Below are 26,543 nucleotides of genomic sequence, written 5' to 3'. Positions count from 1 at the left end.
TTCTAAAAGGGCTCCTGAACAATCTGCTCCCTATAGACTGCAGTCATTTTTCCTAGTGCTAATTTCATTTAAAATGCTAAAAATACTTTAATTACTTTCCTCGTGTTCATATTCTACAAAAAGTTGATGTAATGGGCAGAGGGATGTGATGTGATCGGTAAGAGATGGGTTTTCCTCCAGCTAAGACACTCCTTAAAACAGGAAGAGTTCAAACTCCCAGTAATTCATATGCACACCAGGGTGATATTCCAGAGGAATTCAACCCCCATTCATGCTAATGGCCAGGCTTACTGAAGCACCCCGAACTTTTAACAATCCCTACGACAGACAATGATGTGTGCCAGACCCTTTAGAAGATTTGGTCTTAGCTACCGTTTTTTTCACGAGTTTTTTTCAAATTATCTCCACTGAATCCCACCCCACATCCTCTAAATGTTTTGCTGGTAAATCCCTGTACAGCTCTATTCCAAGGGGACAGAGCAGCACTTACCACTCAAGAACAAAAACCAGCATAGCCACTTCCCATTTCAGTGTATGGGCACAGCTAAATATTTGCCAGTGGGCTGGTGAGCCACATTTTTAATTTACTTATTTTGAAGACATAGCGTATTTTTAAAATCACAGCTGTTCTAATATTTTTTTTCCTTCCCCCAGAAAAGCTGCTGCAAGTCTTAATATATGTGTTCAAATAGGAGCTGTGTCCTGAAACACGACAAGGCTTCAAATGACGACTTCACACCCTGTTTCCAATCTGGCAAGGCAATCTTTGTCATTAGCAGAGGATGTAAAACTTCATGTTACACTGAAAACTACCCCTATGAGCGGCATACCCTCCTTATACTAAAACAACTATATAAAAAGGTTTCTAGCGTGGGCAGGCACTAACACAGACATGTACCTGCACACTTATATACAAAATATAGGTAAGGTGTATTACCTGAATATTTTAAAAGGGGCTAATTATTCCTAATGCTCAGCTCAATACACCTTAAAAAGTTGGATTTTTATCTTCAGAGGACAAACCCTTAAGGAAGGCAGGGCGTTCTTAATGCATCGGTGCATTCAAGTTCTCAGGGCCTTTTAAAAACTGGATTGCAAAAAGCACAAGAGCTGCAGTACTCAACCACATCACCTATTCTGTGTTCTTCACAGATCACAACACAGCCAGCTTGGTACTCAGGTTTTAGAGATAAAAACAGATGCAATGCAGCAAAGCTGGTCATTTGTAGAGACTCCACATATATAGCAAAACAAAAAAAGGGGCGAGGGGGGGAATATAACCCAACATCCTGAAACCCTGACATTCCAGGAATAATTCACCATCAAATCAGCGAAGCGTGTCCACAGCACACCTAGAGATAGCAAAATCTCACACTGTGGGGAATATTTTGAGGAAATCCATTGTGGGTGGGAGATCTGCTATAATAAGGCTCAGCTAACATACTAAGAATATATCCTTTGGTGAGAAAATAACCCTGGTGGTTTGGGTAAAATAAAACATGTAAGATCGTGACAGAATGTGTTTTATTTCACCTTCTTTTTTTTCTTTTCTTTCTTTTTAACAGCTATCACGACATACACGGTCTCTTCACAGGATTATACAAACATATTCTAAAGCCATTGCTGTGAACCCAGCAGCACCCTTTCTCGGAAAGTTAGTTAAGTAAATGTCGTGCTTTCAATAAGCAACATTCAAGACAGAATGCTCTCTAAACAAAGGGATTGCCAACTGGCAGGTCATGAATAAACAAGATCTTCCTTCTCTGCTGTTTGTGAGGTTTCAGCTAGCTAATGTGCTCCTTCTATCAGCACTGCCCAATACTGAAGGAATTTACTGCTTCTTTCTCCCACTAAGCCTCCAAGCCCACTTTCGGCTTCCTTTAGCCTTCGTTTTACTCCAACTCAACGTCCAGTGTAGACCAGGCTATAGAGCAAGAGAAAGCAAAGTGTAACAGCGAATGAGTTCCAGAAGAAACAGAGCACTTACTTCCCTTCCATTGCATAATCCCAGACCCTCAGCTAGAGGTGTCCCAGGAGAAAACACTTAAAAACAGATGACTGAAACCAGACAAGACCCACACCATCTCCATCTTGCAGCACCAGCAAGAACACCTCCATGTCTCCACCCCACACACTCCCGTTCGTGCTGCTGCCGTCGCTGCCCACCCCCAAAACCGGCGATTCCAGCCGGGTCTGCGGAGCCCAGCGGCGGCCATGACAATCCCCCGGGGACATGGGCCGACAGCACCTGCTTCCGACCCCTCCAGCACCGGCACCCGGTGGCTCCTGCCGCGGGCCCACCGCTGTCCCCGGCACTGGCTCAGGGAGGCCCTGCCCGGGGATGCGCGTCCTGCGCCTGTAGGGTGGCAAGCTGGAGGGGGGGGGGCCGCGGAGCTCCACCGCGCCGCTCCGCGAACCGCTGCAACCTCATCTCCCCACCACACCGCCTCGGTACCAGGGCCGGCAGCAGCCCTATGGGCGGCCACGCCGGGGAGCTCGGCTTTCTCTCCCGCGGCACTCGCTGGGCCAGGCCTGATCAGCGCAGCGGACCTGGCGTGTGGCGCACCCCGGCTGGGCTGTGACAGCGCCGAGCAGGGTGTGCAGGACAAGCAGCTGCCATCGCTCCCGGACCCCAACCCCGCGCACCCCGGCCTCGCTCCTCATCGCTCACCTGCCGCCAGCCCTGCTGCTGCCGCCGCGGCAACGAGAAAGTCCAGCCCCACGGCACCGCCGCCGCCGCCGGCCGGAGTGACGGCGCAGAGCTGCCAATGGGAAGCGCGGGGCGGCCCCCGAGGGCGAATCGGCGGCGGGTGCTGCGCCTCGCCCAGCCCCGCGCTGTCAGTCGGTGGGTCCCGGCCGCTGGTAGCTCCTGCCCCGCTCCGTCCCCCTTCACTGGGTCAGCGGGGCTCGGGTCTGGCCAGGCCCGGCTGCCGGTGCTAAGGGGCTGCCCAGCCTGCTGGCGCCGGGCAGTGACTGCGGCTTGCTTGCCGCGGAGGGGGGCGGCGCCTCCTCGGGGACGTTGCGTGGATGTTGTCCGGTTCCCAGGGGAGGTCTGCTCGGGATCTCCTCTCCCTGAGGCCAGGGCATTCCTGGGGGCCTGGCCGCCACTGCTGGAACGCCACGGGAGCCGAGGGGCAGCGCTGGCAGACGGCGAGCACCGCGGATAGCGGGCTCACACGGAAACCAAGGCCAAGGGTCGTGGCCGCAGGGATCTGGCAAAGCTTACAGGCCAAGCAGAGCAGGCCGAGAGTATAGACTGTAGGAACCAATGGGCGAAGTGCAAGTATCATAGAATTTAAGCTATTCTAAATGAAGGTGTCAAGGAAAAGCCAGTTTTGCACTGATTAATAATTACCCCATTGGTTTTATTAAGAAATATCACTAATACTAATAATAGTTTACCCTCTGCTCTTTTTCATCTTGCCTTCTACATGGCCTCTGGGCGCCTGGCTGCCTTGTTTGCATAGGAACTGGTACATCTTATACAAAGTTTCAACATTAGCAAAATATTTGTGGTTAACGTACAAATCTCTGTTGGGAGAAAGGGGGGGGGGGGGGTGAGGGAAGAAGCCAATGAGCAAGTAATTATATAGCTCCCAAGTACTCGTTTTCTGATTTTAGTGCCATCCATAGAAAAAGACACTGCAAGAGCGATGTGCAAGCGAAACGCCAGCCAGCACTGGAACCAACCCAGCCAGTATTTGAGCAAACCACACAGAGATGTTTGCAAGGGCTCAGGGGAAGAGAAGGGTCCCTCAAGTCCTGCACCCAGAGTACTCATCTCCCTTACACTGTGCCTCTGGCAGTTGGCAGGGTTTGTGTACTCAGCGTGCAATGTGTCACGTATCAAGTAATTCACCTACATTTGCATGGATTGTGCTTGTTTAGCATAAAAAGAACTACTCTGTAGTATAAAATTACAGTAATAATAGCTGTGGCGTAATAGCATTTACCTAACCAGTGTTACAAACAGCTTTGAGAACAACAAGTGTAGAGGAAAAAATACTTCCTTTGTTTGTTTTTTGGTTTTGTTTATTTCATCATCTGGAGACCTTTATAAAATAGTCAACAAACAGAGGCTGGTTTCCTCTGTTTGTTTCTAATTGAGTAATCAAGGATGGGAAGGTACACACAAAAAAAAAGCATGGAGGGGAAAGTAGATGAGGGAGCAAGGATTCTCTTGCTTAAACCAATTTTTAAACTGGTTACATTTCGGCTTCAAGGAGAACTTTCAAGGCTGCTCCTTCATAAATGGATAGATTTTTAAATGAAGACACCAAAATGAAGCTATTCTGTGTCCCTGCATGTTGCTGTGCACAGCTCCCTTTGGAGGCCTCTAGCACTGAGGAATTTCTTCATTTTGGAGGCCTCTATCACTGAAGATTTCTTTGTTTCATCACACCATGAGTCTTCCTCACCTAGAGCCAGTCAGGTGGCATCAGGCTGGAGTCCATATCTCCCCACTGCCTAAGGGTTGCCCTAGGCAGGCCCATGGTGAGGCTGGACTGTCTCCAGAAGGACGTGTATCTCACCATTTCCTTGGTGGGTTAGGTCATCCAGAGACCAGGTCTCAAAATATCCCAAGACACCAAAATCTGCAGGTCATCCTGATTTCCAAAGCACCTCTCTTCTCCCGTCAACCAGTTGAACAGCAGCCCAGTGTCAAGAACCACATGAGCAAGCATGTGGTGAGCTCTTCTGAATGTTGTGATAATACAAGTTACTACTCACCAGAGTTATCTCCACAAAGGAAGAGAGGGTGGCAGCTTCCACCTGCCCTGTGACTCTTCTTCTGGTAGGTGTTTTCCTCCAGAGTCCTTCACCAGGTGCCATTGGTAACCCTCTGCTCCCATGGGCCATAGCACAGACCTTCTAACAGGGCTGTGCAGAGGTAGCAATGCTTTATGCCTTGTTAGTCCTGCTTGCTGTCAGAGCTTTTCAACACGGTCACCCCAGCTCCATCCTGGTCACATCAGCTGCTCTGTCAGGCTCTTGCACTTCTCTACAGGTGATGATCAGATCAGACAAGGGGTCTAAAAAAACATTCCTGCAGCATGTTCAATATACTTTGAAATAAAAGCAGGGCCTATTTGAGGGCAAATTAAAAATAGCCTTGAAAGTTACACTGGGCTTTAATCTCCCGTATGATGTTGCATCATACCTGATGAGAAGGAAATTCCTCCACGCTCTAAATAAACCTATTATCACTTAATCTCTAGTGGATTGAAATACAAACAGAATACATCTTCTGTGAACTTGCACAGCACAGAAGATCACTCTGGATTTCTAAGCCCTCAGAGAGGCTTAGAAGAACATAAAAAAGGAAACCAGGAGCAGGCTGGTGAAGCTAAGCTGCCATTACAGAAAGCTGTGATGTTATGGCATCAGCCAAGTGTTGGATGGAGACCCAGCAGCTCAATGGGGACAACAAGCTGGGCCTCTGCCAGTTCCTTCTTCCCACAGAAATACTCCTGCAGCAGGTTGGTGCCTTTCCTAGAGGATGCAAACATCCCTGTGGTGTCTTGTCTACCACAGGCTGGCAAGGGGGACAAGGGGTAGCTCTGCATGGGCCACAACCCCTCACTTGCCTTGGCTGGCAGCTGGCATCTTTCAAAGCACTAGCTCTCTTCTCTGTCATCACCACCGCCATGCCACCTGCTTTCCCAGTGCTTGATGTGAGTGCTTCACTACACTGTAACCTAAAAGGAAGCTTTCTTTTTCTTAATATGTAACAATGCCCTTTTAATTGAGCTGGAAACACTATCCTAACAGTCACTTCCAAAAAAGGTTTATATCGTCTACTGGCATTTCAAAGAGGCAGCCTCCGTGGTCCAAGAGCATCTGCATGTGATACCCAACACAAAGTCACGACAGAAGAGGAGACAGAAAACATACACTGTCATGCATAAGCAGCTGATAACTAAAGAACACAACTACAGGTGTGGAAATTCAATCAATCATCATTTAATTCACACAGTAGAAGTCTTCATATATATATGTCCACCAAAATATTTAACACACCAAAGGCAAGAGAAGACTACTGAAAAATTATTGCCACCGTTCTCTGAATATATATTTACACAAATAAAAATACACAGCAAAATACACCTCCCCTCCTCCCTTTGCATCCTGCCTGACATTGTCAATCACAGAATCTTAGAATGGCTACGGTTGGAAAGGACCTTAAGACCATTTAGCTCCAACCCCCTGCCAGTGCTATGCATTGTTTTAACAAGGAGCTTCCAGCAGCCCTACAAGCCTTATGTCCACAGGGTTCTGTAGACAAAGCTGTTCTGCAAGCCTAAAATTTTAATTAACAAACATCTCCTTAGAAGATACAAAGAAGCATGACAAATATCACAGTGCTATCACACTAAATAACAAGTCCATTAATGCTTTACAAATACAGCTTTTGAAAAAGTCTAGGAATGATAAATCCTCATCCTAAGAACTTCTTCCAAACAAGCCAAAGGCCATATCCAGGTGCTGCTCCTTCAATTCAGAGTTTACAGGAACACCTCTCCCAGCATTATTTGCTCCCCAAGAGAATCCTTCACTAATACAGATTAAAACTTTAGCCTAGCTTCCTCTTGCAATGACAACTGTTTAGCAGGTACTGGCTGTATGTTTGGTAGTGTATAAACGACAGAATCCCTGCTGCTCTAAATTTACCAATGAAAGAAAACCTGCACAGTGCAAACAGGATGCATGTATATGTAAATATACGTGGTTATCAGCTTGGTTCCTGGAAGCATGTTAACTAGGATCCTTCTTTCCTAACTCTATAATCTAATAATCAAGTATCTGGTCTAAGCTCATTTTTGTAATCAATACAAAATCACAGTGAACACATGCACTCAAGTGCAGTAAAAATAAGACAGGGTAGAAACCACTAAATTGGGATTATTAAGAGAAAAATATGACAAGTGATACTGTCCTGGGTTCAGCAGTAGCAGTCATTTTTTTCTCCTTCTTAGTAGCTGGTGCAGTGCTGTGTTTTTGACTTTCGGCCTGGGAACAGCCCGGATAACACCATTGATTTTAGTGACAGAAGGGGGGGAGTGAGCAAGCGGGCTGCATGGGTCTGAGTTACTGACTGCACTTAAACCACGACAGTAACAAAGATTTGTTTTCTTATTTTTGCTTTAAAGCACTCCTGACCAACAGTTAGGACACACCAAAACTTTCATTATGTTCTATGGCACAGAGCAACTTCTTCTTGAGTATTCTTTTATTGCTGTATCTGGGGAGGAACAAAATGTGCTGGCAGGTATTGGCACCAAGATGGAGCTCATCTGGATTTTCTACTTGAGGATCTACAATACAAAAGTTAAAATGTTCCAGTCCATATGCAGGGATTCGATCAGATCCTGACAAAAATACTGAAGGGGAAAAACAAAAACAAGTTAGCAAATTAAAAACAGAACAGAACAACCCCCAGCAAGATAATGTTATCATAGGATGAAAATCATAAGGCAAAATTAGTGTTTAAATATGGCTATTTCCATAAGCTAATTATCTGCTTTGCTGAATTTGTACCTCTTGCTAACAATAATTACAAACCCTCTTCTACTTACATAGATTTTGTGCATGAGAAAAGCCATGCTAGGCTTGACCTTCTACATTTAAAAAGGATGACCTAGCTTCTGCAATCCTTTGAGAAAGCTAAACTGGTTACGTCAACACAGGCTGCTCACACAAGCTGAGGCCTCTGACCAACAGCTGATAACCATGAAAGTGAGGGATAAAGGAATTGCAAGGTTCAAAGTGGTCAGACGCACTCAGGCAAGCCTCAGGGGTTGTGAGGAGGGTCAGAGCTGCACCTGTGCAATTCTTTTTGTCACTTCTTTTTTGTGGCTTTCGCTAGGAAATGTGGCAGGGGGTGGGGAAAATGTCAAAAAGCCATAGTCTTCATGGTTGAGCATCTAAAATGTGTATCGTGGGGGGGAGAAAAAGGCTAGGAAAAAAAGTTTAAAATGCCTGATGTATTACCAAGAAACATTTTCTTTTTTTCTTCTGGGAGTTTGTGAAACACATTCCAAAAATTCCTGATGGTTTTATCTAAACTTTTATACCATCCGTACATCACGCTCTGTCAAAGAGATAAAAATAAAACAAGTCCATTAATCCTGACTATTTCATTTTTATTTAAAGCAACAACAGTTTAACCAATAAATTTTATAACTGTTTGCACATGAACTCAAGTCCTCTTAAGCTCTGGAATCTCCTTGTTCATTTGTTTTCCAAAGATTCATATGACAATCCTTGAGCTTCAGCTTGATTTTTAGTCTCCTTTATTCTTGTACCTGATTTAGATTAAAACCAGACTCAAAATGACGACAAAAATCAAATACAGAGAAAGTCCCTTGCGCTTCTGTTTTTGTGTTCATGGCCTATGCGCTCAATGAAAGAGCAGGTCAGAAGGAGTTTATGCCCAGCAGATATAGCACAAGTATACCGTGCTTGTATCCAGTACCTTTTCCAGCAGATGCCAGTCACATTTTGTATGTCCCTGAAGAACAGTCTGGAGCTCCGCAGGGAGAAACATCTTCCACTTTCTACCTGGGCAGCCTCTTAAAAACCCTCGCATGAAGTCCTCAAATGGTTGATTCATTTAACACATAATTCACATACAAGTCAACAAATTCTTTCCTGCAAAGATATTTTGAATCAAACAAGCAATGCAATAGGTGAGGCTTTAAAAGGAGAGTTACAGAGAACTTTATTCCTCATTCCTTTATTCTGTATGGCCTGCTCTACTGAAAAGACAGTCTTTACTGACAGCACTCATCACTGCCAATTATTTATTCACTGAATAAGCTGGGAGGATCATCACAAATAAACGAGATTGCTGGCCACCATGGATTTATTTTGATCATACTCTTTGTACTTCATGTGAACACTCCAGTGAAATCCTATCAGACACTTCACTATTGTGATGCAATCTAGCAGATCTAATTGGTGTAAATTCAGCAAAACTCCCAGTAAATGGCCAAGAATTACCCTGAAATCAAAATAGACATTTGCACATATGCTAATCAGTACAGTTTCACTCTTCTCTCTGTGATGGGGATTTGTTTAGTGACTCTGCACATGTAAAATCAACTCAGTGTAAACACTGTACTTCAAGCTTCATAACAGACCTTTCATGCATCCCTCAGACAGGTCCTCAGATCATGTGCACAGCCCAGGCCACAGAATTTTTCTCTGTCCCCTGTGCTGAGGCTCACACTGAGACAATACCTTATTGATAAATTGCTCCTTTTCTGTTATACAAGACACTTTCCATATACATAACTAAGCAAGAAACATTTTGCTCATTAAAAAAAAAAAAAAACCTTACAGAGGTGTATTTAGCTGGATTTCCCAGACAAGCTATCTGTATTTCCCTGAAAAAAATGCAGTTCAGTAGTATTTTATATATTTGATAGGAATTTCCCTGATAAGGACAGGCACCTTTATCAATACAGATGCCAGGATGTCCAAGGATCCCCTTCTTATCCAGTCTGCTTGCACAAACTGCCAATGTCTGGCACATATGCAGTCTGTATAGTAAGAACCAAAAGCATACAACCTACTGGACCAAGATCAATGGCACAATGCTAACATTCAGTATTTTCTAAGAGTACATGGGGGTGGGTATAAATATGCTATTTTACACACTCATAACAAGACAACAGGATAAAGAAAAGAAAAATAAAACCAACCTGTTATCCCTAGTGACAGGGATGTTGGCACCATTTTTTTTAAGTTCAACAACAGCCATGGAACCTCCTTCTTCCATTATCTACACAAATAAATGAAAACATTAGATGCTATATCTATATATGACAGACACATATGTGCTATATCTATCATTCTTTCTTTCTGCAGGGCCTGACAGAGCACCCTTGCTAGTTGAAGTTTACAGACAAGCTGTGTCATTTGCAGAGGATGCTGTCATGCCCAAGTACATGCATGGTATGTCTGAATGGCACAATAATGTCTTACTGTGAAGTTCATGTCCAGGCTTTCAAGGACATGATCACATTCTTCATGCAAAATTCCTTGAAGACTCCTTTCAAAAAACAAAGGGGAAAAAAGAGAAGAAACGTGACCGTTCAATGCACTTTAAAATTCCATTTGAAACCATCCTTTGACAAGTAGTATTTAAATGTAGACACAAACAGAACACCTATACTCACATAGAACTTTCATATATGGCCCTAAACTGATCTATACTCATGTCCCGCTACTGCCGGGAGGCTAAGGGCAAATGCCTTCACTGCAAAGGATGCCAGGCAAGTCTGTCCTCATGCCCTGTGAAGATAACTTTACACAAAGTTCAGTGGGAAGCGGGCTTGGAGCACAGCCTTGCTATTCCAGATATCACCTACTGAGGAACTGAGTACCAGCAGGATGATCTGGGAGAACTGTTCTGGGCTGCATCACCTTTCAAAGTACTACAGGCCACTCAATGTTTCAGTTCACTGATGTCATTGTTTCACCTCAACACAGTCACTGGCTCATGGGATGGGGTCCTCATCTTGTCAGCTGCTGACAGCACTTCTTTGGGAAGCTAGACTTCAAGGGGTAGAAGCTTTATGCTTATGGCAGCAGCACCTCTCCCTCCTGTATCTGGCTGAGATCTCCTTTTTCAGCACATGGCAACCCTGCATGCAGGTCCTCAGATTTGGCACAACTGCAGCATACAGTAATACTGTTCTTGTGCAGAGCGACATTGTGGGAAATTATAACTAGCACACCAGAGAAAAATCCAACATTAGCAATGGGGTGCTTAGTTCTTCCAAGTTGAAACTACAGCTCGAAGTGGTTTGAACGATATATTCACATGGAGTAGAAATCAGACCCCCCCCTAAGCATGGCTTTTTATTTTGGCAACGACAGCCTCTGTCTGAGAGCAACATCCATGACCAGCACAAGGTCCACCTTGGAAACCTGTGGCTACGTCAAATGTAGCTGCCACGGGCATCCTGACTATGGCCCTGGGCATCTCCGTGCACACATCCAACCCAGGAGACCCGCCTGGGCTGCAGCTCCCAGCAAGCGCTGGGACCGTTCCGGCCCGTACCGGACCACATCTGGCAGCAGCTCCTCCAGGTCCTCCAGGGTGGGCGTCAGGCCCAGCAGCTTTTTGTAGAGAGCCCGGGGGAAGGCGAAGGGCGCTATGCACCCGTTATGCAGGGCCATCCCGCACAGCGTCCCGATCCGGAAGAACACATCCTCACAGCCCGACGCCTGCTTAAACACGAGCACACAACGAAAGCCGTGACTGTCCCCTCCCGGGAGCAGGCTCCCCGCACCCCCCAGGCCGGCCCCTCACCTGGCTGGGGAATCACATGAGCACAGAGGCGACGCGGCGGAAAGCCACAGGGACGGGCTGGCAGAGAGTCCTGACGGCCACGCCGAAGAGCTCCTGGGACGGCCCGCCTTCGTCCACACCCTCCTCGTCGAGGAACGACACCTGCGAGCACCGAGACACCCATGGCGCTGGGGACAGCTGCACGCCGGTACGCGGAACCCCTGTGCGCGCACCCAGCGCAGCCGGGCCGGCTGCCGGCGCACCGGAAGCGGCGCGGCGCGGGGAGCGGCCATGCTGCGCTGCGGAGGGCGCGGCGCCGCTGTGGTGCTGCGGTGGATGGCAGCGGGTGGCCGCGCTGCGAGCGGCGGGCACGGGCAGCAACAGGATCCGGGGAAGGGCCAGGGCTCAGGGCGGCCTCAGCCGCAGCCGCTGGAGCCGTCGCTGTTGAGCTTCCTGGTGTGCCCGCTCTCCAAGCGGCCGCTGAGGTGAGGGGAAGGGAAAAGGAATGGGAAAGGGAAAAGGAATGGGAAAGGGAAAAGGAAAGAAAATGGGAAAGGGAAAAGGAAAGAAAATGGGAAAGGGAAAAGGGAAGAGAAAGCCCCGTCGCGCTCTCGGTGCCCGCCCCTGGCCTACTGCTGCCCCAAGTCGAGTGAGAGGGGCTGCCGAAGGGTAAACGCAGGTTACTCACTCCAGTTGTTCTCTTGTTTCCCCCTGACTTGCCCGGCCAGGTACGAAGAAGCTACCAACGAGCTCATTAACGAGGAACTAGGCATTGCGTACCCCATCATCGATGGCATCCCCAACATGATCCCAGAGGCTGCCAGGATGATTCAGAAGAAGCCCCCAGCTGAGGGCTTGAAGCAGGCCTGAGGACCCTCCAGCCACCGACCGCAGTGAAGTAGTGCTGATGGCCGGAGGAGGCATGCTCCCCTCCCTACCCACGCTGACCGTGCTTGTGCCCCTGCTGTCCCTAGCAGGCTTGTTTTACTCAGCCAGCGTAGATGAGACCTTCCCACAGGGCTGCACCAGCACAAACAGCCTATGTTTCTACAGTCTTCTCCTTCCTATTACGATACCAGTTTATGTGTTCTTCCACCTGTGGACCTGGATGGGGATTAAGCTTTTTAGGCACAACTAGTGCAATGCATTTGCTAACTCCTGGGCTTCTGTAAAGTGACATTGTTTAGTTAATCTCATCTGGTATTGCAGTTGGTTTGAGAGAGTCTCCTTTTGGGACTAGTGACTGTCATGATTTTCCTAGTACTCTCTGGAACTATTAAGACCTCTGCAGCAGCCTAGTATTTAATTACTGCTAAGGCAGATAAAGAGTAACAAGAAGCACTAATTACTTCTAGTGTGTCCCGTGAAGTGTTGTGCATTTGTGGTGGCACTGATGAAAATCTTCTATGTAGTGATGTTTTTTGCAAGGAAGAAGTGTATCCTGACTGAAATAACTTAAATAATAAACAGTGATAACCAGCAGAAGTATGAATATTCTCTCTCTAAATTAAAAGCGTTGGTTTGGTTTTGAACTGATGCATGTATTGAAATGCATATCTCATTCTCAGAAGAGCATAAAATAAATTGCGCTGATGTTTAATAACAAGACTATCAAGATTAACAAGTATCTCTTGGTAGGATACTAATAATGCAGTCAAATTGGTAAGGCCACTTCTGGCCAAATAATGCTGTGATGCACAGCATGAAAGGCAGTGCCCACAAGAGGTCTATTCAAAGGCTGACTCCAGCTAAGTGCAGCACTTTGTTGGGGCACCTTGTGCTATTGGTGGAGAGAAACTGGGTCTAGAGGGCAGCACAGGCCACAAGCCTTATTGCCTCTGTAAATAAATGCCTCCTACAGCTGATACAATGATGAAGGGGGAAGGAAAAGTAGCTGTAGGAGCCATTGTGAATCTTAAGTGTACAGGAAGGAAAAGCTATGATAGTTCTGGTTGGCAAGAAGGCTCACCTGGAAAGAACCAGAAGTGGGTAACAGGGCAGTGAGGTTAGCAGTTTCTGCTGCAGAGGTGTGCCAGACTGATTGCCCTTGTGCTAGTGACTGACATACGGCCTCTGGGCTGAGCTTTCCCCTGGGGCAGGTGCTCTCTTCCCACCCCAGGGCTAGCATTGCAATGCCTGCAGAAAATACAGCTGCCAGAACCTTTGGGTTTGCATGGAAATCACAAACTAAAGCTACACGGAGAACAGCAGCTTTTCATCTCTCTGGCTGGCACTCTCCTTCCTTTCTCTTCAGATAGCATCTCCATGAGAGAAATGGTTTCTGTGGTTGTCTCGTTTGCTGGCTTCTAAGGTTGACTCCCCAGCCACCAGGCTTTTCACATACAGCAATCTGGCCTTTAAAGTAATAGTAACAGTCTTTACCAGTTGCCAGTTTCATGAGCAATCCTATTACCTCAAAGCAACCTCATGGTAAATAGCACTGCCACTTGCATTTAACCTACACCAACAACACTTGATGGCTACCTGGAATAAGTATGTATGATACTGTCCTCCAGCCTTACTCTATGTCCCCCGTGGAACATGTTTCTATAATAATGTGATGAGTAGTTTTGTTGTATGCTCAGCAAATACTGAAATCCTTCTACCAATACTTCAGTAACACTGAAAACCAAAGAACACTGCAGCAATATATTTAGAGCTAACAAATCATACAATTTGGTCTCTTACCCCTAAGATCTTCCTGAATTGCTGGGTTGGTGCATTATTTAAATGGGTCCATATGTCTTGCAGAAGGCATTGTCTTCTGACTGGAAAAACCCACTTTTCATTGCCGTTTTCTATTATGTGTTTCTGAAGATTGAAGTAACAGTCTGTTAGCAGTGTGTCAATGTGTGTATTTCTTCTAAATTATAAAAAAAAATGCCAATACTTACCTCTCTAAAGATGCTGGACAGAGCGTTGCGTTCTGTAAAATGAATATCAATCTTGTCTTGCATGTCAAAAACGCACGGATATTCAGTCAGCTTCCATAGGGCCATCTAAAATGAAAAGGAAGAAAGGATATGTTGATATTCTCTTGCAAAATCAGAGTTTGGGGTACATGTGCAGACTGAACTGCCAGCCTGTAATCTGGCTAACTCCTGTATCTGAAACATGCCCTTGTTGTGTACGCAAAAACTACACCAACAGAGGCGCGCTTTCTGAAAGCAGCTTCTAAGTGCTTCTGTGAGTGGTAAACCCTGACAGGGGAACAACAAACTGTCTGTGCAGGCAGACGTTTGTGTTACAGTGTCCCAAGAATGAAACAGAGTGATTCAAATAGCATCTTCCATAATTCAGCTAAACCAAAATAGGCAGGAAAAAGTGTCCTGGCTACGCATGTTATGGTGCATTGTTAAAAACAGTTGGGTTTATTATCTGTAATACCAAAGGTAGAAACTGGTATATACAAAATAATCTAATTCAAAGTGTTACACCTCCAGTGTGATAAGGCAGTGACTTCAAGTAATGTCCTGGGGCTTTTCATTTTATACTGTTTCTCAAAACTCCTCCTCTCCTCTGGTTAATTGGTATAAAGCTGGTAATTAGCATATGAAAGCTTATGAAAGAATGAGGCACTGTGCCCTGCAAATTTCAGCCAAGTTGCCAGAAAAGTGCATTTTTTGCCTACGGAAGTCCCTTCTATCCATGTTTCCATTTCTTGCTGCTTCCTGTGATATAGCAACTAATTTAAATAAAACAGGAAATAGTGGTTTGTGCTGCTGCAAGATTTTATACTTACTTTTTTTCGTATTAAAGGACCAATACACTGTGATAATGGGTTTCACCTGAGGCACATAGAAGTTGTTTTCTTGTACTCTGAAGCCAGTTCTGGAGTTCACCTGCATTGACACACACAATAGGAAAAGGGGCGTCAGCAGATTGAGTGATGTGTCTGTGTGGCAGGACAGGGCTGAGGAGTTACAGGGCTTTTTCTGCAAACAGAGCTCTCAGACCCTGCACAGAAGTGGAAGGACAGAAGTGCTACAAGAAGCATAGTGCTCAACAGTGAGTCGTCTCAGAAAGCCATGTATAAACTAGCAGAAAAGCAATTTTCATTTACAATTAAGATCCTTTAACAGGGCTTTATCAGAAAGGTATGTTTCACTCTGTGCATCTTTCATGTTGCAGGACAATCTGAAGTACCCTGTTCATGTTCAGACTTGTTGCCTGGCAAAGACACAATTTGGTGGTGGACGGTGAACATGTAAAGTTCCAAATGATGCAACCATTTACAGAGAAGTAGGCCTGCAGCACTTTGGTGGTTATCATCTGTATAAATACAGATTCAAGAGTCTAAATTTTGAGGCCCAAATCTGCATTCCCAGCCAAAAGGATATTCAATTCTGAACAAAATTTAATGACTCTCTCTGATTCACACTAATCACCATGTGCCAGTATTTAAAGCATGGCTACAAAGAAGATGGAGAATCCCTTTTTACAGGGAGTCTTATGGAGAAGACAAGGGGTAATGGGCACAAGTTACTGCTGGGGAGATTACAATTGGACACGAGGAAAATTTTCACAATGAGAACAATCAACCACTGGAATAATCTCCCCAGTGAAGTGGTGGATTCCCCAACACTGGGCACTTTTAAGATTCAGCTGGACAGGATGCTGGGACAGCTGGTCCAACCTTTCTTGGAAAAGCATGACCTAGACTAGGTGATCCTTGAGGTCCCTTCCAACCTGGTACTCTATGATTCTATGAAGCGCATGCCTGAGCTCTTGACTTTCCTAAACTTTGAACACCTCAGCAGGAGAAAGGTTGTTTGTCAATAAGAATACAGTTGCTGCCCCCTTTCTTCCCATTGTTCAAATGCAGCTAAAAATTATCTAATCCTGCTGTCCCAGAAAATCTCTTAAGTAACAGGCTTTTAAAGCATCACACAGTGTTGATGTGGCAGCCACGATGTGCCAAGCAGGTGGGTTGCCGTTTAAATGCTGTGAGCAGTTACTGGGGTGAGGGATCTCAGCAGCAGAGAGGAGAATGGGCATGCTACGTAATGGACACCGCATCCATAGCTCTGTACACACCAATGCATGCACTTCTCACACCATAGAAAGCACACACACACCACTTGAGCATACTTCAAGCTCTTAATTTCTGCAGAGGGTCAGCCAGGCACAACTCAAGAGCACAATTCCTTCAAAGCTATGCTGCTGTAGAGCCAAAGAGATTCCAGAAGCAATGTCAAATGACAAGGCCCCATCTTCCCTTGTAAGAAGGAAACCCAGAAAAAGCAACAAATAAAAAGGATTAAAATATTCTGACTTGCTCTGATACCCATCTAATCAGGATCCAAAGACTTTCTTACCTGGTAAAGAATCTGCAGTATTTGCAGAGTCACTGTTTCATGTGGGTGCAGAGTGAAGGGGTCTCTTTGGACATGCATGAGTTCTATCATAAACCAACATAGGTTTTTCTGGGAAACCCTCTGATATAGAATGACCAGCTCCTTTAAGAACAATGTTTCTAGATTTGACCACAGGCATTCTGTAAAGAAAACAGCTAGTGAAGTATCTGTAACAGGTAAACACAAATAATTGCAATTTCTGGATGAAGCTGCATTTTCTCTGTTTATCAAATGACGTAAACCAAAAAAAAAATGCTGAATTTTGCACTACAAAAATTAGCAAACCTCAGACTGAGGGCTTTGGGTTTTTTTCATGTGTCTTGTTGCATGTTTCTGTTTCTACCAAGAGCACTTCTTTCAGACTGAACTCTGGAACAAATTAGCGATACTAACTCTTGCTGCTCATCCAGAAATGACCAGACATTCAAGTCGTTCAGTCCTATCATCATAAAATCCTACCAAGAGTTTGCAGGTCCTTTGACTGGAGCTTTGTGATGGCTTGTGCTAGAAGATTGAGAGAACGGTAAGAGCTGTCATCCTCTCCCTGCAGAAGGAAAGGCAAGATCAAGTAGACTCTGAAATTCTCAGGTGAGATGGGAGAGGAAGACAATGATGGCAGTAACTTCTCAATCTCCTTTTTCACCTTCAGAGGAAAAAACCAACAACAAAAGAGAGAAAGGTTAAAAATGCGATTATGTTTTGCCAAAATCATTTATGAATTAGTTTGGCATGGAATTCCCAAGTTTCATGCACAAATCTAGAGCTCTGCATAGTGAGAATCCTTATCCCAAATCCTTACCTCCTGGAAGATGTTTGGCTTCTGGCTGATCTTCTTATAAAAACGTTGCACTTGTGACATGTCTACACCCGAGACTTCTTTGGAAGTTTTGAAATGTTTGTCTCTATCACAAAGGAAAAAAGAGAACACCAAATGATGTGAGAAGCTGTTTTTTGTTGCTGACTGAATAGTGAAGCATCCTACCATCAGAAAATACTTGGACACTTCAGTCCCAAATCCAGTGGGTGTGGTTTAATCTGTTCTAAGAAGATATTCTCGCTCTGGTGTGACCTGATTAATATCCTGTCTTGTGTGGCTGCGCACTATTAATGGTAGGCTTCCTGTATTTCACCCCCAAATGACTTGCACTTGAATGACAGAAAGAGCTATTATGGATCCTTTGGGAGCTGTAAAATTGCCTAAAGGTATTATCATCATCTTGAAAACTGTCAGTATAGGGTAATCTGCTGGAATGTTAGCTTCTGTAGCAAATTTCAATAGGATTGGGGGAATTAACCCCTTAATTTTAGCTTTGGCATTGAAAAAATAAAAACTTGCTTCTTGCAAATTCAGATACAACTGATCTTCTCTACATACAAGCCCTAAAATAACACTTTCTGGTTAGTTTACATGCAGACAATATGTTCTGTTACATCTAAGTAAGTGCACACTACCTTTTCTCCAGGAAGCTTCCATTAATGCAAGCCTCAGATGAAAAGATCACGCTGATATTCCTGAATGAGAGTGGAAAACAAACCAAAGTTAGTCCTTTCAACTTCAGGCTTTTGATTACGAAAGAACAAGAAACGTGTGTACGAGTGTCTGCACCTGAGCAGACAGAACTTTTCCTAGCTCAGCTTTTCTTAGACAGCATTGCAGAAGACATTAGTTAGTGATCTTCGGCAAGCCACCTCTGCTGTTCTGGGCCTTGTAAGGGAACCTGCTCAAGGCCTCCCCGCCAGCCTGTGTTGCATGCTGGCAGGTGTTATGATGGAGGTTTCTTTTCCTGACATTGGGACATTACCTGGTTTTGTTTGTTATACACAATAAAAGGCACTGCGGCATGGGAGGAACCCCTCCATAAAGGGGATCTTTGTAGCAGACTGGGGGAAAATCTGTCAGGGTATGCATTTGCTGGGTTTCCAGCATCTGAAGAGATGTTAGACTTACTCACTACCTGTATTCCTAGTTCTGTTCTTATTAAAGCAGCTGTTTTATCAAGTGATTGCTGTCAGGCCCTTCAACTGAGATCTGGAATGAACCCTCTCTCTCGCCTTCTCAACAACCACTTTCTGTATGATCCAAACCACACTAAGAGTGGTCAGAGAAACAGTTTAGATCCAAAGAGCCAAGATTTTTAAATGCTCAACATCAGCAGCTGTAGCCAGACTTGTCCAAACAAAATAACCTCCCATGTGAGATCTGAAAGAAAGATTACGTAATTACGATTCTCAGCCATAAGTGTAAGGCTTCCCACAAGCGTACATACTTAGTGCTTTTGAAAATGGGTAACTAAAGAAGGGATCGCTAATTTTAAAAGCTGTCACACACAAAACATTCCATTTAGGGTACCCTGGGTTACAATTTTTGCACAAGGCCTTGGTCTGGAGACGCAGTCTTTCACTGATTTAACTTGTCAGTTCTTCATGAACTTCACCATTCCCTGCAAGAGGAGGACAGGCTTCTGAAGCCAGGCAGTAAGCCCTCTCTGTTCCAGCAGAAGGGGTATTGAAGGGCTGTTGCTTATCAACATCTGTTTTTCCTGTGTAAAACCTAGATAAGAAGTGCTGGTACAAGATCTTGTCTCAGCTAAATTCTTGAACAACAGTTCCTACAACAGTTTCCAAAGAATAGTAATTTTTAGAGAAAAACACATCTTACGGAAAAAAAAAACCAAAACAAAACCAAACCAACACCAGGCTTCTGACTTACTGTTTTATACTCTCCCAGTGTTGCAAACTGGAATTAGAAATCCATTCATCCACTTCTTTATCCTTCAGAGTGGCAATTCCATCCAAATGGGCATTCTGTGGGAAATGCATGGAAATATTGACAAGATTACAGGTCTAGCAGATGGGATTCTTTTTTTGAAGCCCATCCTTACAAGAAGATTTCAGCCTAAGTTTGAACAAATTAATGGTCATCCAGCATGATCAAGATACATTCAACACAGAATATAATATATAACATATAGCATATAATACGTAACATATACAATGTACAATAAATATATAACAGATATTATATAATATAGAATGTCTATAACAGATATATAATTGCAATACAAGTTAGTTTCTGGGTAAGCATGGAAAGACTGCATGAGATGTATATATGAACTTGGAGTGCTAAAAGCAGGATGGAAAATCCAAATGTTTCCAGCAGTAATGTGAACAATGGTAAAGTTAGAAACCATGATCAAATATGCCTATACCTGGTCCTCCTTGTAAAGGACAATACTTCGGTTTCCTCCTGCAGTAACTTCAATCATCTTTTGTGATGTGCTGTTTTCTGTGAAAGAATAAAATAGATTTTCAAAGGAACTTTTGAAGAGAGAGTCATTATCATCAGAGAGTTTGGTGCACTGAAACTAATATAGATTGTACACATCTGCAATCATCATTACCCTGGCAGGATTTTCCAGTATTCACTGGTATCTTGATGGGAAGTGGTATCAATTGGTTACGCTCTATCTCATCTTCCAGCTGTCCTTCACCAGAACCAAACGAATAGACTTTGTCCAAGGAGGGGACATAGACCAGGGTGTGCTCTCTGTTCAGAAAAAGAAAAACGGTCATCATGATCAAATACCACTGGGCTAGTCAGAACAAAGTGTTCTGCTACTCAGAGTGGATAGCTGAGGCTTGTCTTTCAAAGTCCTAACATGCAGGTATAGGATCCCTTTAACTAAAGTCTTAGGACACTTCCATACATAAACACTCAGCAATACAGAAACATATGGACTCAAATTTCCTATGCTATCTGCTAATGTTTGTGATTTACCCTGGTTTCAGATACAAAAATAAAGTGCTATGCATTGCTAGCTTCATACCCTCCTGTTTTTAATAGTGCAGCTTCTATGAAGCTGAGCCTGATACAAAGCCCAGGGAAGTTCTCAGGAAACTTTTTCTGGCCTAATTCCAGAAAGCCAGAATGGAATCAGATAATTATCACCACTCTTCGGTTCTTTCTAAGGACCCCCAGTTTGTCAAAGTGGATGGGAATTCAATGACTTTCCCAATGTCGGCTTTTGACAGTCTTTTGCCTTTTGGAGCCCAGTACACCCTTTGTTTCTTAAAAGAGAAAAAAACCAAGAGCTTCTAGTGGCTTTTGCAGCTCTCTCCCTTTGCTTGGCATGGGCTGAGGGTTCTGCTTTCCCTGGGGTGATGGCAGGAGGGTGGCTTACTCTTGAAAAATGGACAGAATTCTGACAGTGCTGACCTACCGGGACACAGGGATTTGAATATCCTGGTGGCTCCCTCCCTACTTCCCTTCAGTGATTCCTCCAAGAGCTTGACCTTAGAAGTCACGTTATTGGTACTTTCCTACCTTCCACAGGCAACCTGTGAAACTCTTGCTCCCCACAGCTTGGCCACCACATGAGGCGTGAGTTCATTACGAGTGGAGTTATGACCAAGCTGGCCAGCCCCTCCTGCTCCAAATGTGCACACCAACCCCTCCTTGAAGATGACGAAACAACCAACACAAGATGAAGAAACAACAGGATCACTACATTATTAAAGGCATTCAAATGGTCACCACCAAGAGTATAAACAAGTGAGACGTAGTATGCTATATGGTAGAGTTCACTTTGCATCAAGCCTAATCATACACTGCAACGTCCAAATCATTTAGCTCCCGAGAAAGGCAATTTAGCTTCCTCCTATTGCTGGAGAAATTTACACATATGAGTAAACCCTAGTGAATTAGCTACTTTACACATGTTCTGAAGTCCCTAGTATGCTATAAAAAAGAAAGTATTCTCAAAAAGTACTGAGGTTGAACTGCACCTCTTTGCCCCAGGGTTCCCATTCACCCTATTTGCATGCAGGTGAGGGAAATCTGAGAAAAGGCCAGTTTTCCCAATAGCTTAGTAAGCATCCCCTGGGGATTGTCTTCAGACTCAGATGGAAGCAGGTCTGAGTGCCTGCTATCCTAATTGCTAAATGCCATTGCTATCCTAATTCCTAAATGCCATCCTAATTTCCCCGTGCTGACTTTTAGCAGTGTATCTTTTCTTGCAGGGTGAGGTCTCAGATGCTGACTTTAGACTCACCTTGGAGAGGGCTGCAGTATGATCTGCCCCACATGAGATAAATATAGCCTTCCAGTGCTCTAATGCTCTGACATATGGAAAGAAGACAGCACTGATAAAGTGAAAGAGTACTGGGGGGATCTCAGGACAAAGAAAGATTTAGAAGATGTGTGTGTGTGTGTGTGTGTGTGTGTGTGTGTGTGTGTGTGCGCGTTAGTGCTCTTCAGTGGTCTCTTACAGCAATTCATGTATTTACCACTTGGTTTTGGGTTGTTTTCTGCCCTCCAGTGTAACACACTTGTTCTCATAATGTTCTGCCTTTTCCATAGTATCTTCATTTACACTTGATGTGAAACAAAATGCAGCATTTTCACATCTGCTTGCCAAAAGATTCTTGGCTTCGAAGTATCTGACCATCAAGGGTGTGGACTCATTCAGCTCCCTCTGACTTCAAGTTCTGTCTGGGTAGAGCAACTCTGCTCTCGCCTTCTAGGTTTGCAGACAGCTGGTGATTTTTACTCTTCTCTCACCAGGTATTTACAGAGAATTAAAGAAGGTAAAGAGGGATAAAAGTAATTTATTTCATGCAGGACTACCTGGAGAGAGAATGTGAGTGGAAAGAGACCTGAGCATGGTTTTAAGAGCCCACACTATCCAGCTGGCCACATAAAATGATTGAATTGGAAGTTCCCTTGTAGAAACATAGCTCCTAAATCCCTTGTCCCTGGTTGCCTTTCCTAGTCAGGAAATACAGAACTAATCCAGATATACTTTCTTCAAAAGACTTTGCTGTTCATGCTTCTCCAAAGAGGCCTGACAGCCCTGAGGAGCCTCTCACTAAACAGGAAAACACCTTCTGACTGCTGTCTTTCCTTACCTTGTGTGTCTCCGAGTCCCAGCTGCCCAAAATCGTTCTTCCCCCAGGAGTACACAGCTCCTGAGAGTGACACGGCAGCGCTGTGAGCTCCTCCAGCAGCAATCTGAGCGAGCGGGATGCCCTTTAGTCTTTCCACCAGCTGTGGCTGAGGGGTGAGCGTGGCTTGGCTCCCCACTCCAAGCTGTCCATGGGTGTTCTGGCCCCACGTGAAGAGCTCTCCTCCTTCACACACACAACAAAAAGAAACCAGCTCAGCCTCACCTGCTTCCCTTTAGTCTTTGTACCTTGGGAGTGGGAGTGTGAAAATCTGTGCTGTTTCTAGGGACTTAGCTCTGAGGTGAGACCGTCATCTGTAGCCAAATCTCCGTGTTGCTTCTGCTGCCCCCCTTTGGGGCAGTCCATGTTGCCCATGTGACTCAGCACAGCAAGAACAAAGGCCAGATGTTACCACCTCTAAACCATACTTGCAAGAAGTTCCCAACCATAGAGGGGCTCCAACTTAAGAATGAACAGGTCTGGTGACAGCAGAGTGGGATGGCCACATCTGCTCTCCACAGCACACCTCTGCAGAGCGGTAGTGCTTGGGAACTGGAGAGAGACAGAACCGCATTTCCTCAGGTGCTGGGAGGAAAGAGCAGCACTGGCAGCCAGTGCATCTTGTGTCCCCTGTCCACTGCTCATTACCCTGTAGTGATGTCACCAACTACTGGAGTAGCTTAAACACTCCCTTTTGAGAGCAAGTCTGCCATAGTGTGACTCCCATTTGGAAGAAAAGTGTGCTTGAAAGACGCTACCTCTGGTTAGAGCCATGGCATACTGGTCCCCACATGCTATTTGAACAACATCATGGTTTCCTAGTTCTTTCACCAGCCTATAAAAAAAGGAAAAACCAAAACCACAAACAAAATAGATAGATGCTGTGCCATGAGATGAAAGAAGATTCTCTGCTCACCAAGCCCTAGTACATTTAGCATGAATTACATTGAAAAATAGAGATCACCTGTAAGATGATTCACTCTGCTCTTATGCTATCCTCCTCCAGCAAGGCTAACTGATTTGATTGTGGTTTGTACCATGGGAAGCTGGAAGAGAACAGGCCTCAGCCCTGGGCAAGCTAGCAGAAAATCCCACAGCAAGCTGCCACGCCTGTTTTAGATGAGGGTTACCCACACAGCTTAATCAGAAGGTGGTAAGGTTCGGGTGTGGTTGGGTCCTTCACCCACAGTTTTCCAAGCCATGTGTAGTCTGCAAGCCATCTGCATTGATCTGGTATGTGCTACTGATCCCTACTACATGAGATAAACATATCTCATATGCATCTCAAGCAGCTCAAATCCTTGTATTATCCTCAGAATCAGTGCACTTCTTGCTGGGTTAAAAAGGAAGATAGAGTCTGGGGTAATAGGAATGTAATGTGTTCTTGTTCCCTCTCTACAACAGGTCTCAGCCTCTTGGATGTTACCTCTAAGAATAGCAAAGCACATTTTCTGACTGTTACCATCCCTACCTCCACCCTCTGAAAGCTTCTTACCTTGTCTTAGAGCAGTCAGCTGAAGTTGCAGCCCAGTGTTCAGAGAGCTCCCCATCAGCGGAGAGAACAAGCTCATGGTTTGAGCATTGCACCCTCTCCTTCCTCTGCATCTGCATGTGCTCTGCACAACAAATACAGACAGGCATGATGGTCATGCTAAGACAGCAGGCACCTCAACCATCTTGCCCCCCTCCCCAGGGTCTCTGTGTGCTACTGCTCTCACCATGAGCTTCTGCTCCTCAGGAAAAAGTGAGACTTATTTTCTCAGACCTCCTGGGGTTTCAGTGTCCTACCCACTGCTTGGTTTCATGCCAGAGGGCTCTCCTGGCTATCACTAAAAGACATTTATCCCTCTCTTAGGCTGCAGTGCCACCAGCTCCCAGGATGATCAGCAGAACTGTTACTTTTGCACAGCTGATGAGCGTCCTGGGGAAATAAAGCACTTACTGAGGTATCTGACTGACCCAAGTTTGTCACAGCCTTGGGATGGGATGCCTTAAGGTCAAGAGGTTTTACAAGACACTGGAGAAGCAATGATGGAAAATTCACACATTGACCATTTACAGCAGAAAGAAGTCCCTTCTTGTCTACAGCTGGGGGGCTGCAGGTGCTTTCCTGAACTTGAGGCCCCAGATCTGTTCAGTCAGTCATATGTAGCCTTATGGCAGCACAAGTTTCTGAGACCCAGGATGCCCAAGCATGAAAGGTGGTCACATCAGAGCCTCCTCCCCTGAATATAGCTCACACCTCTGGAGAGAGTTCACCATTCTCACACCTCCCCATCTTAATCCCAACATGCAACCAGCGAGGGAAACCCACGCCCTTTCCCCAGCACGAGCTCCTTCTCCCCAGCCTCCCGTCTGCAGCTCCCTGGGACAACTTCAGACACTTCCCGACGGGGGACATCCGACCGCTCCCACCGCCTCCCCACCGCTCCCGCCGCCCGGTACCTCCCGTGCTTGGCAGAGAGCAGCTCCCCTGGCGCCGCCGCCGCCGCCGTCCCGCCGCCATCCCCCGCTCGCTCAGCAGCGCAGGGGCCGCGCCGGTACAAAGCCGGAACGCCCCGCCCCGGCGGGGAAACGGGAACCGAAACTTGTCGGGTGCGCGGCAGCGGGAGGAGGAGCGCGGTCCCGCATCTCCGGCATCTCGAGGTCTGGAGCTGGGAAACTCCGACCGCGCTCCGATGAGCTCCCGCTCCTCTGCTGACTGGAGATGGGGGGAAAGGAGGAACCCGAAAGCGGGCAGATGGGTGCCGGTGTGTTCCATGCGGAAAAGGCACCCGTTTGGCTTCACTATTCACCCGTCTGTGTCCCTCTTCATAGCTTTCTGTAAGCTCAGGAACCCACCCCGCTGCTCCCATCACTGCTGCCTCGGCTGGGTGAAGGCAAGAGCAGGTGAAATGCCTGGGTTAGAGAACACTGGGGCTGTTCACCCTGGAAAAGAGAAGGGTGTGTGGAGACCTCATAGCAGCCTTCCAGCATCTGCAAGGCGTCGACAAGGATGCTGGAGAGGGTCTCTTCATTAGGGACTGTAGTGACAGGACCAGGGGTAATAGATTTAAACTTAAACAGAGAAAGTTCGGGTTATGTACAAGGAAGAAGTTTGTTACTGTGAGGGTGGTGAGGCACTGGAATGGGTTGCCCAGGGAAGTTGTGAATGCTTCATCCCTGTGATGTTCAAGGCCAGGTTGGACAGAGCCTTGGGTGACATGGTTTAGTGTGAGGTGTCCCTGCCCATGGCAGGGGGGTTGGAACTTGATTATCTTAAGGTCCTTTCCAACCCTAACTATTCTATGATTCTGTGATTCTATAATATCAGCATCTAAAATCCATCTGCTTGCATTCTCACACGATCTCTCTTATTGTCTGCTAAATCCTCCCCTGCCTTCAAAGGCCCTGGAACCTCCCTCCTAACCCCAGGAGAGACCACCCAGCTCTGCCTCCCCCTGTCTTTTCTCACTGGAATGCTGCATGAAAAGATCATCTTGATGGTGAACTAAGGGATACCCATGTGAATGATGACATGGATCAAAATGTAAAAGCATGTTCATTGTATTCCTAATAGCTTCCACTGATGAATTAAATTCAGTCCACCTCAGAAAATTTTATGCTGCTGAATACTAAGCAATGATTTTGGTGGAGCACTCAAATCCCAAGAAGCACAACATGAATCTACAGATTTATACTGGCATAATAAAACCACACCCACAGGCGCCCCTGGGGTGAAATGAAGATGATGTGTAGGAGCCACAGAGGCAAAGCAAGATGAACCTGGAGCATACAGTAATTGATTAAATATCCCCAGGAAGGAGCAATCCAGCCTTGTCTTGCCCAGGCGCCTCTCTACACACGCTACAGGGACCTCCTCTGCTTCCACAGCTCATAGGAAGTTCTGGAGATGAAGAAACGCCGAGCTAGAGTTAGGAAGAGACACTAGGGGTCCTTCT

The 26,543-nt window shown here is 45.6% G+C and overlaps 4 protein-coding genes across 11 annotated transcripts in view; 2 read left to right on the top strand and 2 right to left on the bottom strand.

Annotated features, from left to right (window-relative positions):
• The window catches only part of HERC3 (HECT and RLD domain containing E3 ubiquitin protein ligase 3), a 49,069-nt gene extending 46,331 nt beyond the window's left edge, over window positions 1-2,738 (bottom strand). For 2 of the 8 annotated variants that reach the window (XR_009968287.1, XR_009968289.1), the window contains exon 1: window positions 2,672-2,738. The gene's annotated coding sequence lies outside the window, so the exon portion shown is untranslated. The remainder of the gene's footprint in view (window positions 1-2,671) is intronic. The other 6 variants (XM_062637578.1, XM_062637579.1, XR_009968288.1 and 3 more) reach the window with 5 other exon arrangements.
• A 3,204-nt stretch (window positions 2,739-5,942) lies between these two features.
• On the bottom strand, window positions 5,943-24,267 carry LOC134173521 (probable E3 ubiquitin-protein ligase HERC4). The gene is given in 23 exon segments (XM_062637600.1): window positions 5,943-7,382; window positions 7,993-8,092; window positions 8,477-8,606; window positions 8,608-8,652; window positions 9,708-9,787; window positions 9,991-10,057; window positions 11,072-11,238; window positions 11,324-11,464; window positions 13,991-14,113; window positions 14,197-14,303; window positions 15,048-15,144; window positions 16,621-16,799; window positions 17,119-17,302; window positions 17,459-17,561; window positions 18,112-18,171; window positions 19,370-19,464; window positions 19,869-19,945; window positions 20,061-20,206; window positions 20,984-21,114; window positions 21,711-21,801; window positions 22,551-22,788; window positions 23,361-23,437; window positions 24,098-24,267. Coding segments are annotated over 23 exon segments (2,808 nt in total). The 5' UTR covers window positions 24,253-24,267; the 3' UTR covers window positions 5,943-7,167.
• PYURF (PIGY upstream open reading frame) lies at window positions 11,579-12,172 on the top strand. Its single transcript, XM_062637598.1, has 2 exons — window positions 11,579-11,787; window positions 12,031-12,172. The coding sequence occupies exons 1-2, from the start codon at window positions 11,594-11,596 to the stop codon at window positions 12,170-12,172; spliced, it is 336 nt and encodes a 111-aa protein (XP_062493582.1). The 5' UTR covers window positions 11,579-11,593.
• On the top strand, window positions 12,210-12,787 carry PIGY (phosphatidylinositol glycan anchor biosynthesis class Y). The gene has a single exon (XM_062637599.1). It carries the CDS (start codon window positions 12,210-12,212, stop codon window positions 12,438-12,440), a length of 231 nt encoding a protein of 76 aa, XP_062493583.1. The 3' UTR covers window positions 12,441-12,787.
• Window positions 24,268-26,543: the final 2,276 nt, after the last annotated feature.

This window comes from Pezoporus occidentalis, unplaced genomic scaffold, assembly GCF_034315485.1.
Source record: "Pezoporus occidentalis ecotype Australia unplaced genomic scaffold, CSIRO_AGI_Poc_V1 ctg53, whole genome shotgun sequence".
NCBI classification, from domain to species: Eukaryota; Metazoa; Chordata; class Aves; order Psittaciformes; family Psittacidae; genus Pezoporus; species Pezoporus occidentalis.
Note: the sequence above shows the minus strand (reverse complement) of the source record. Positions and strands in the feature narration are given on the sequence as shown.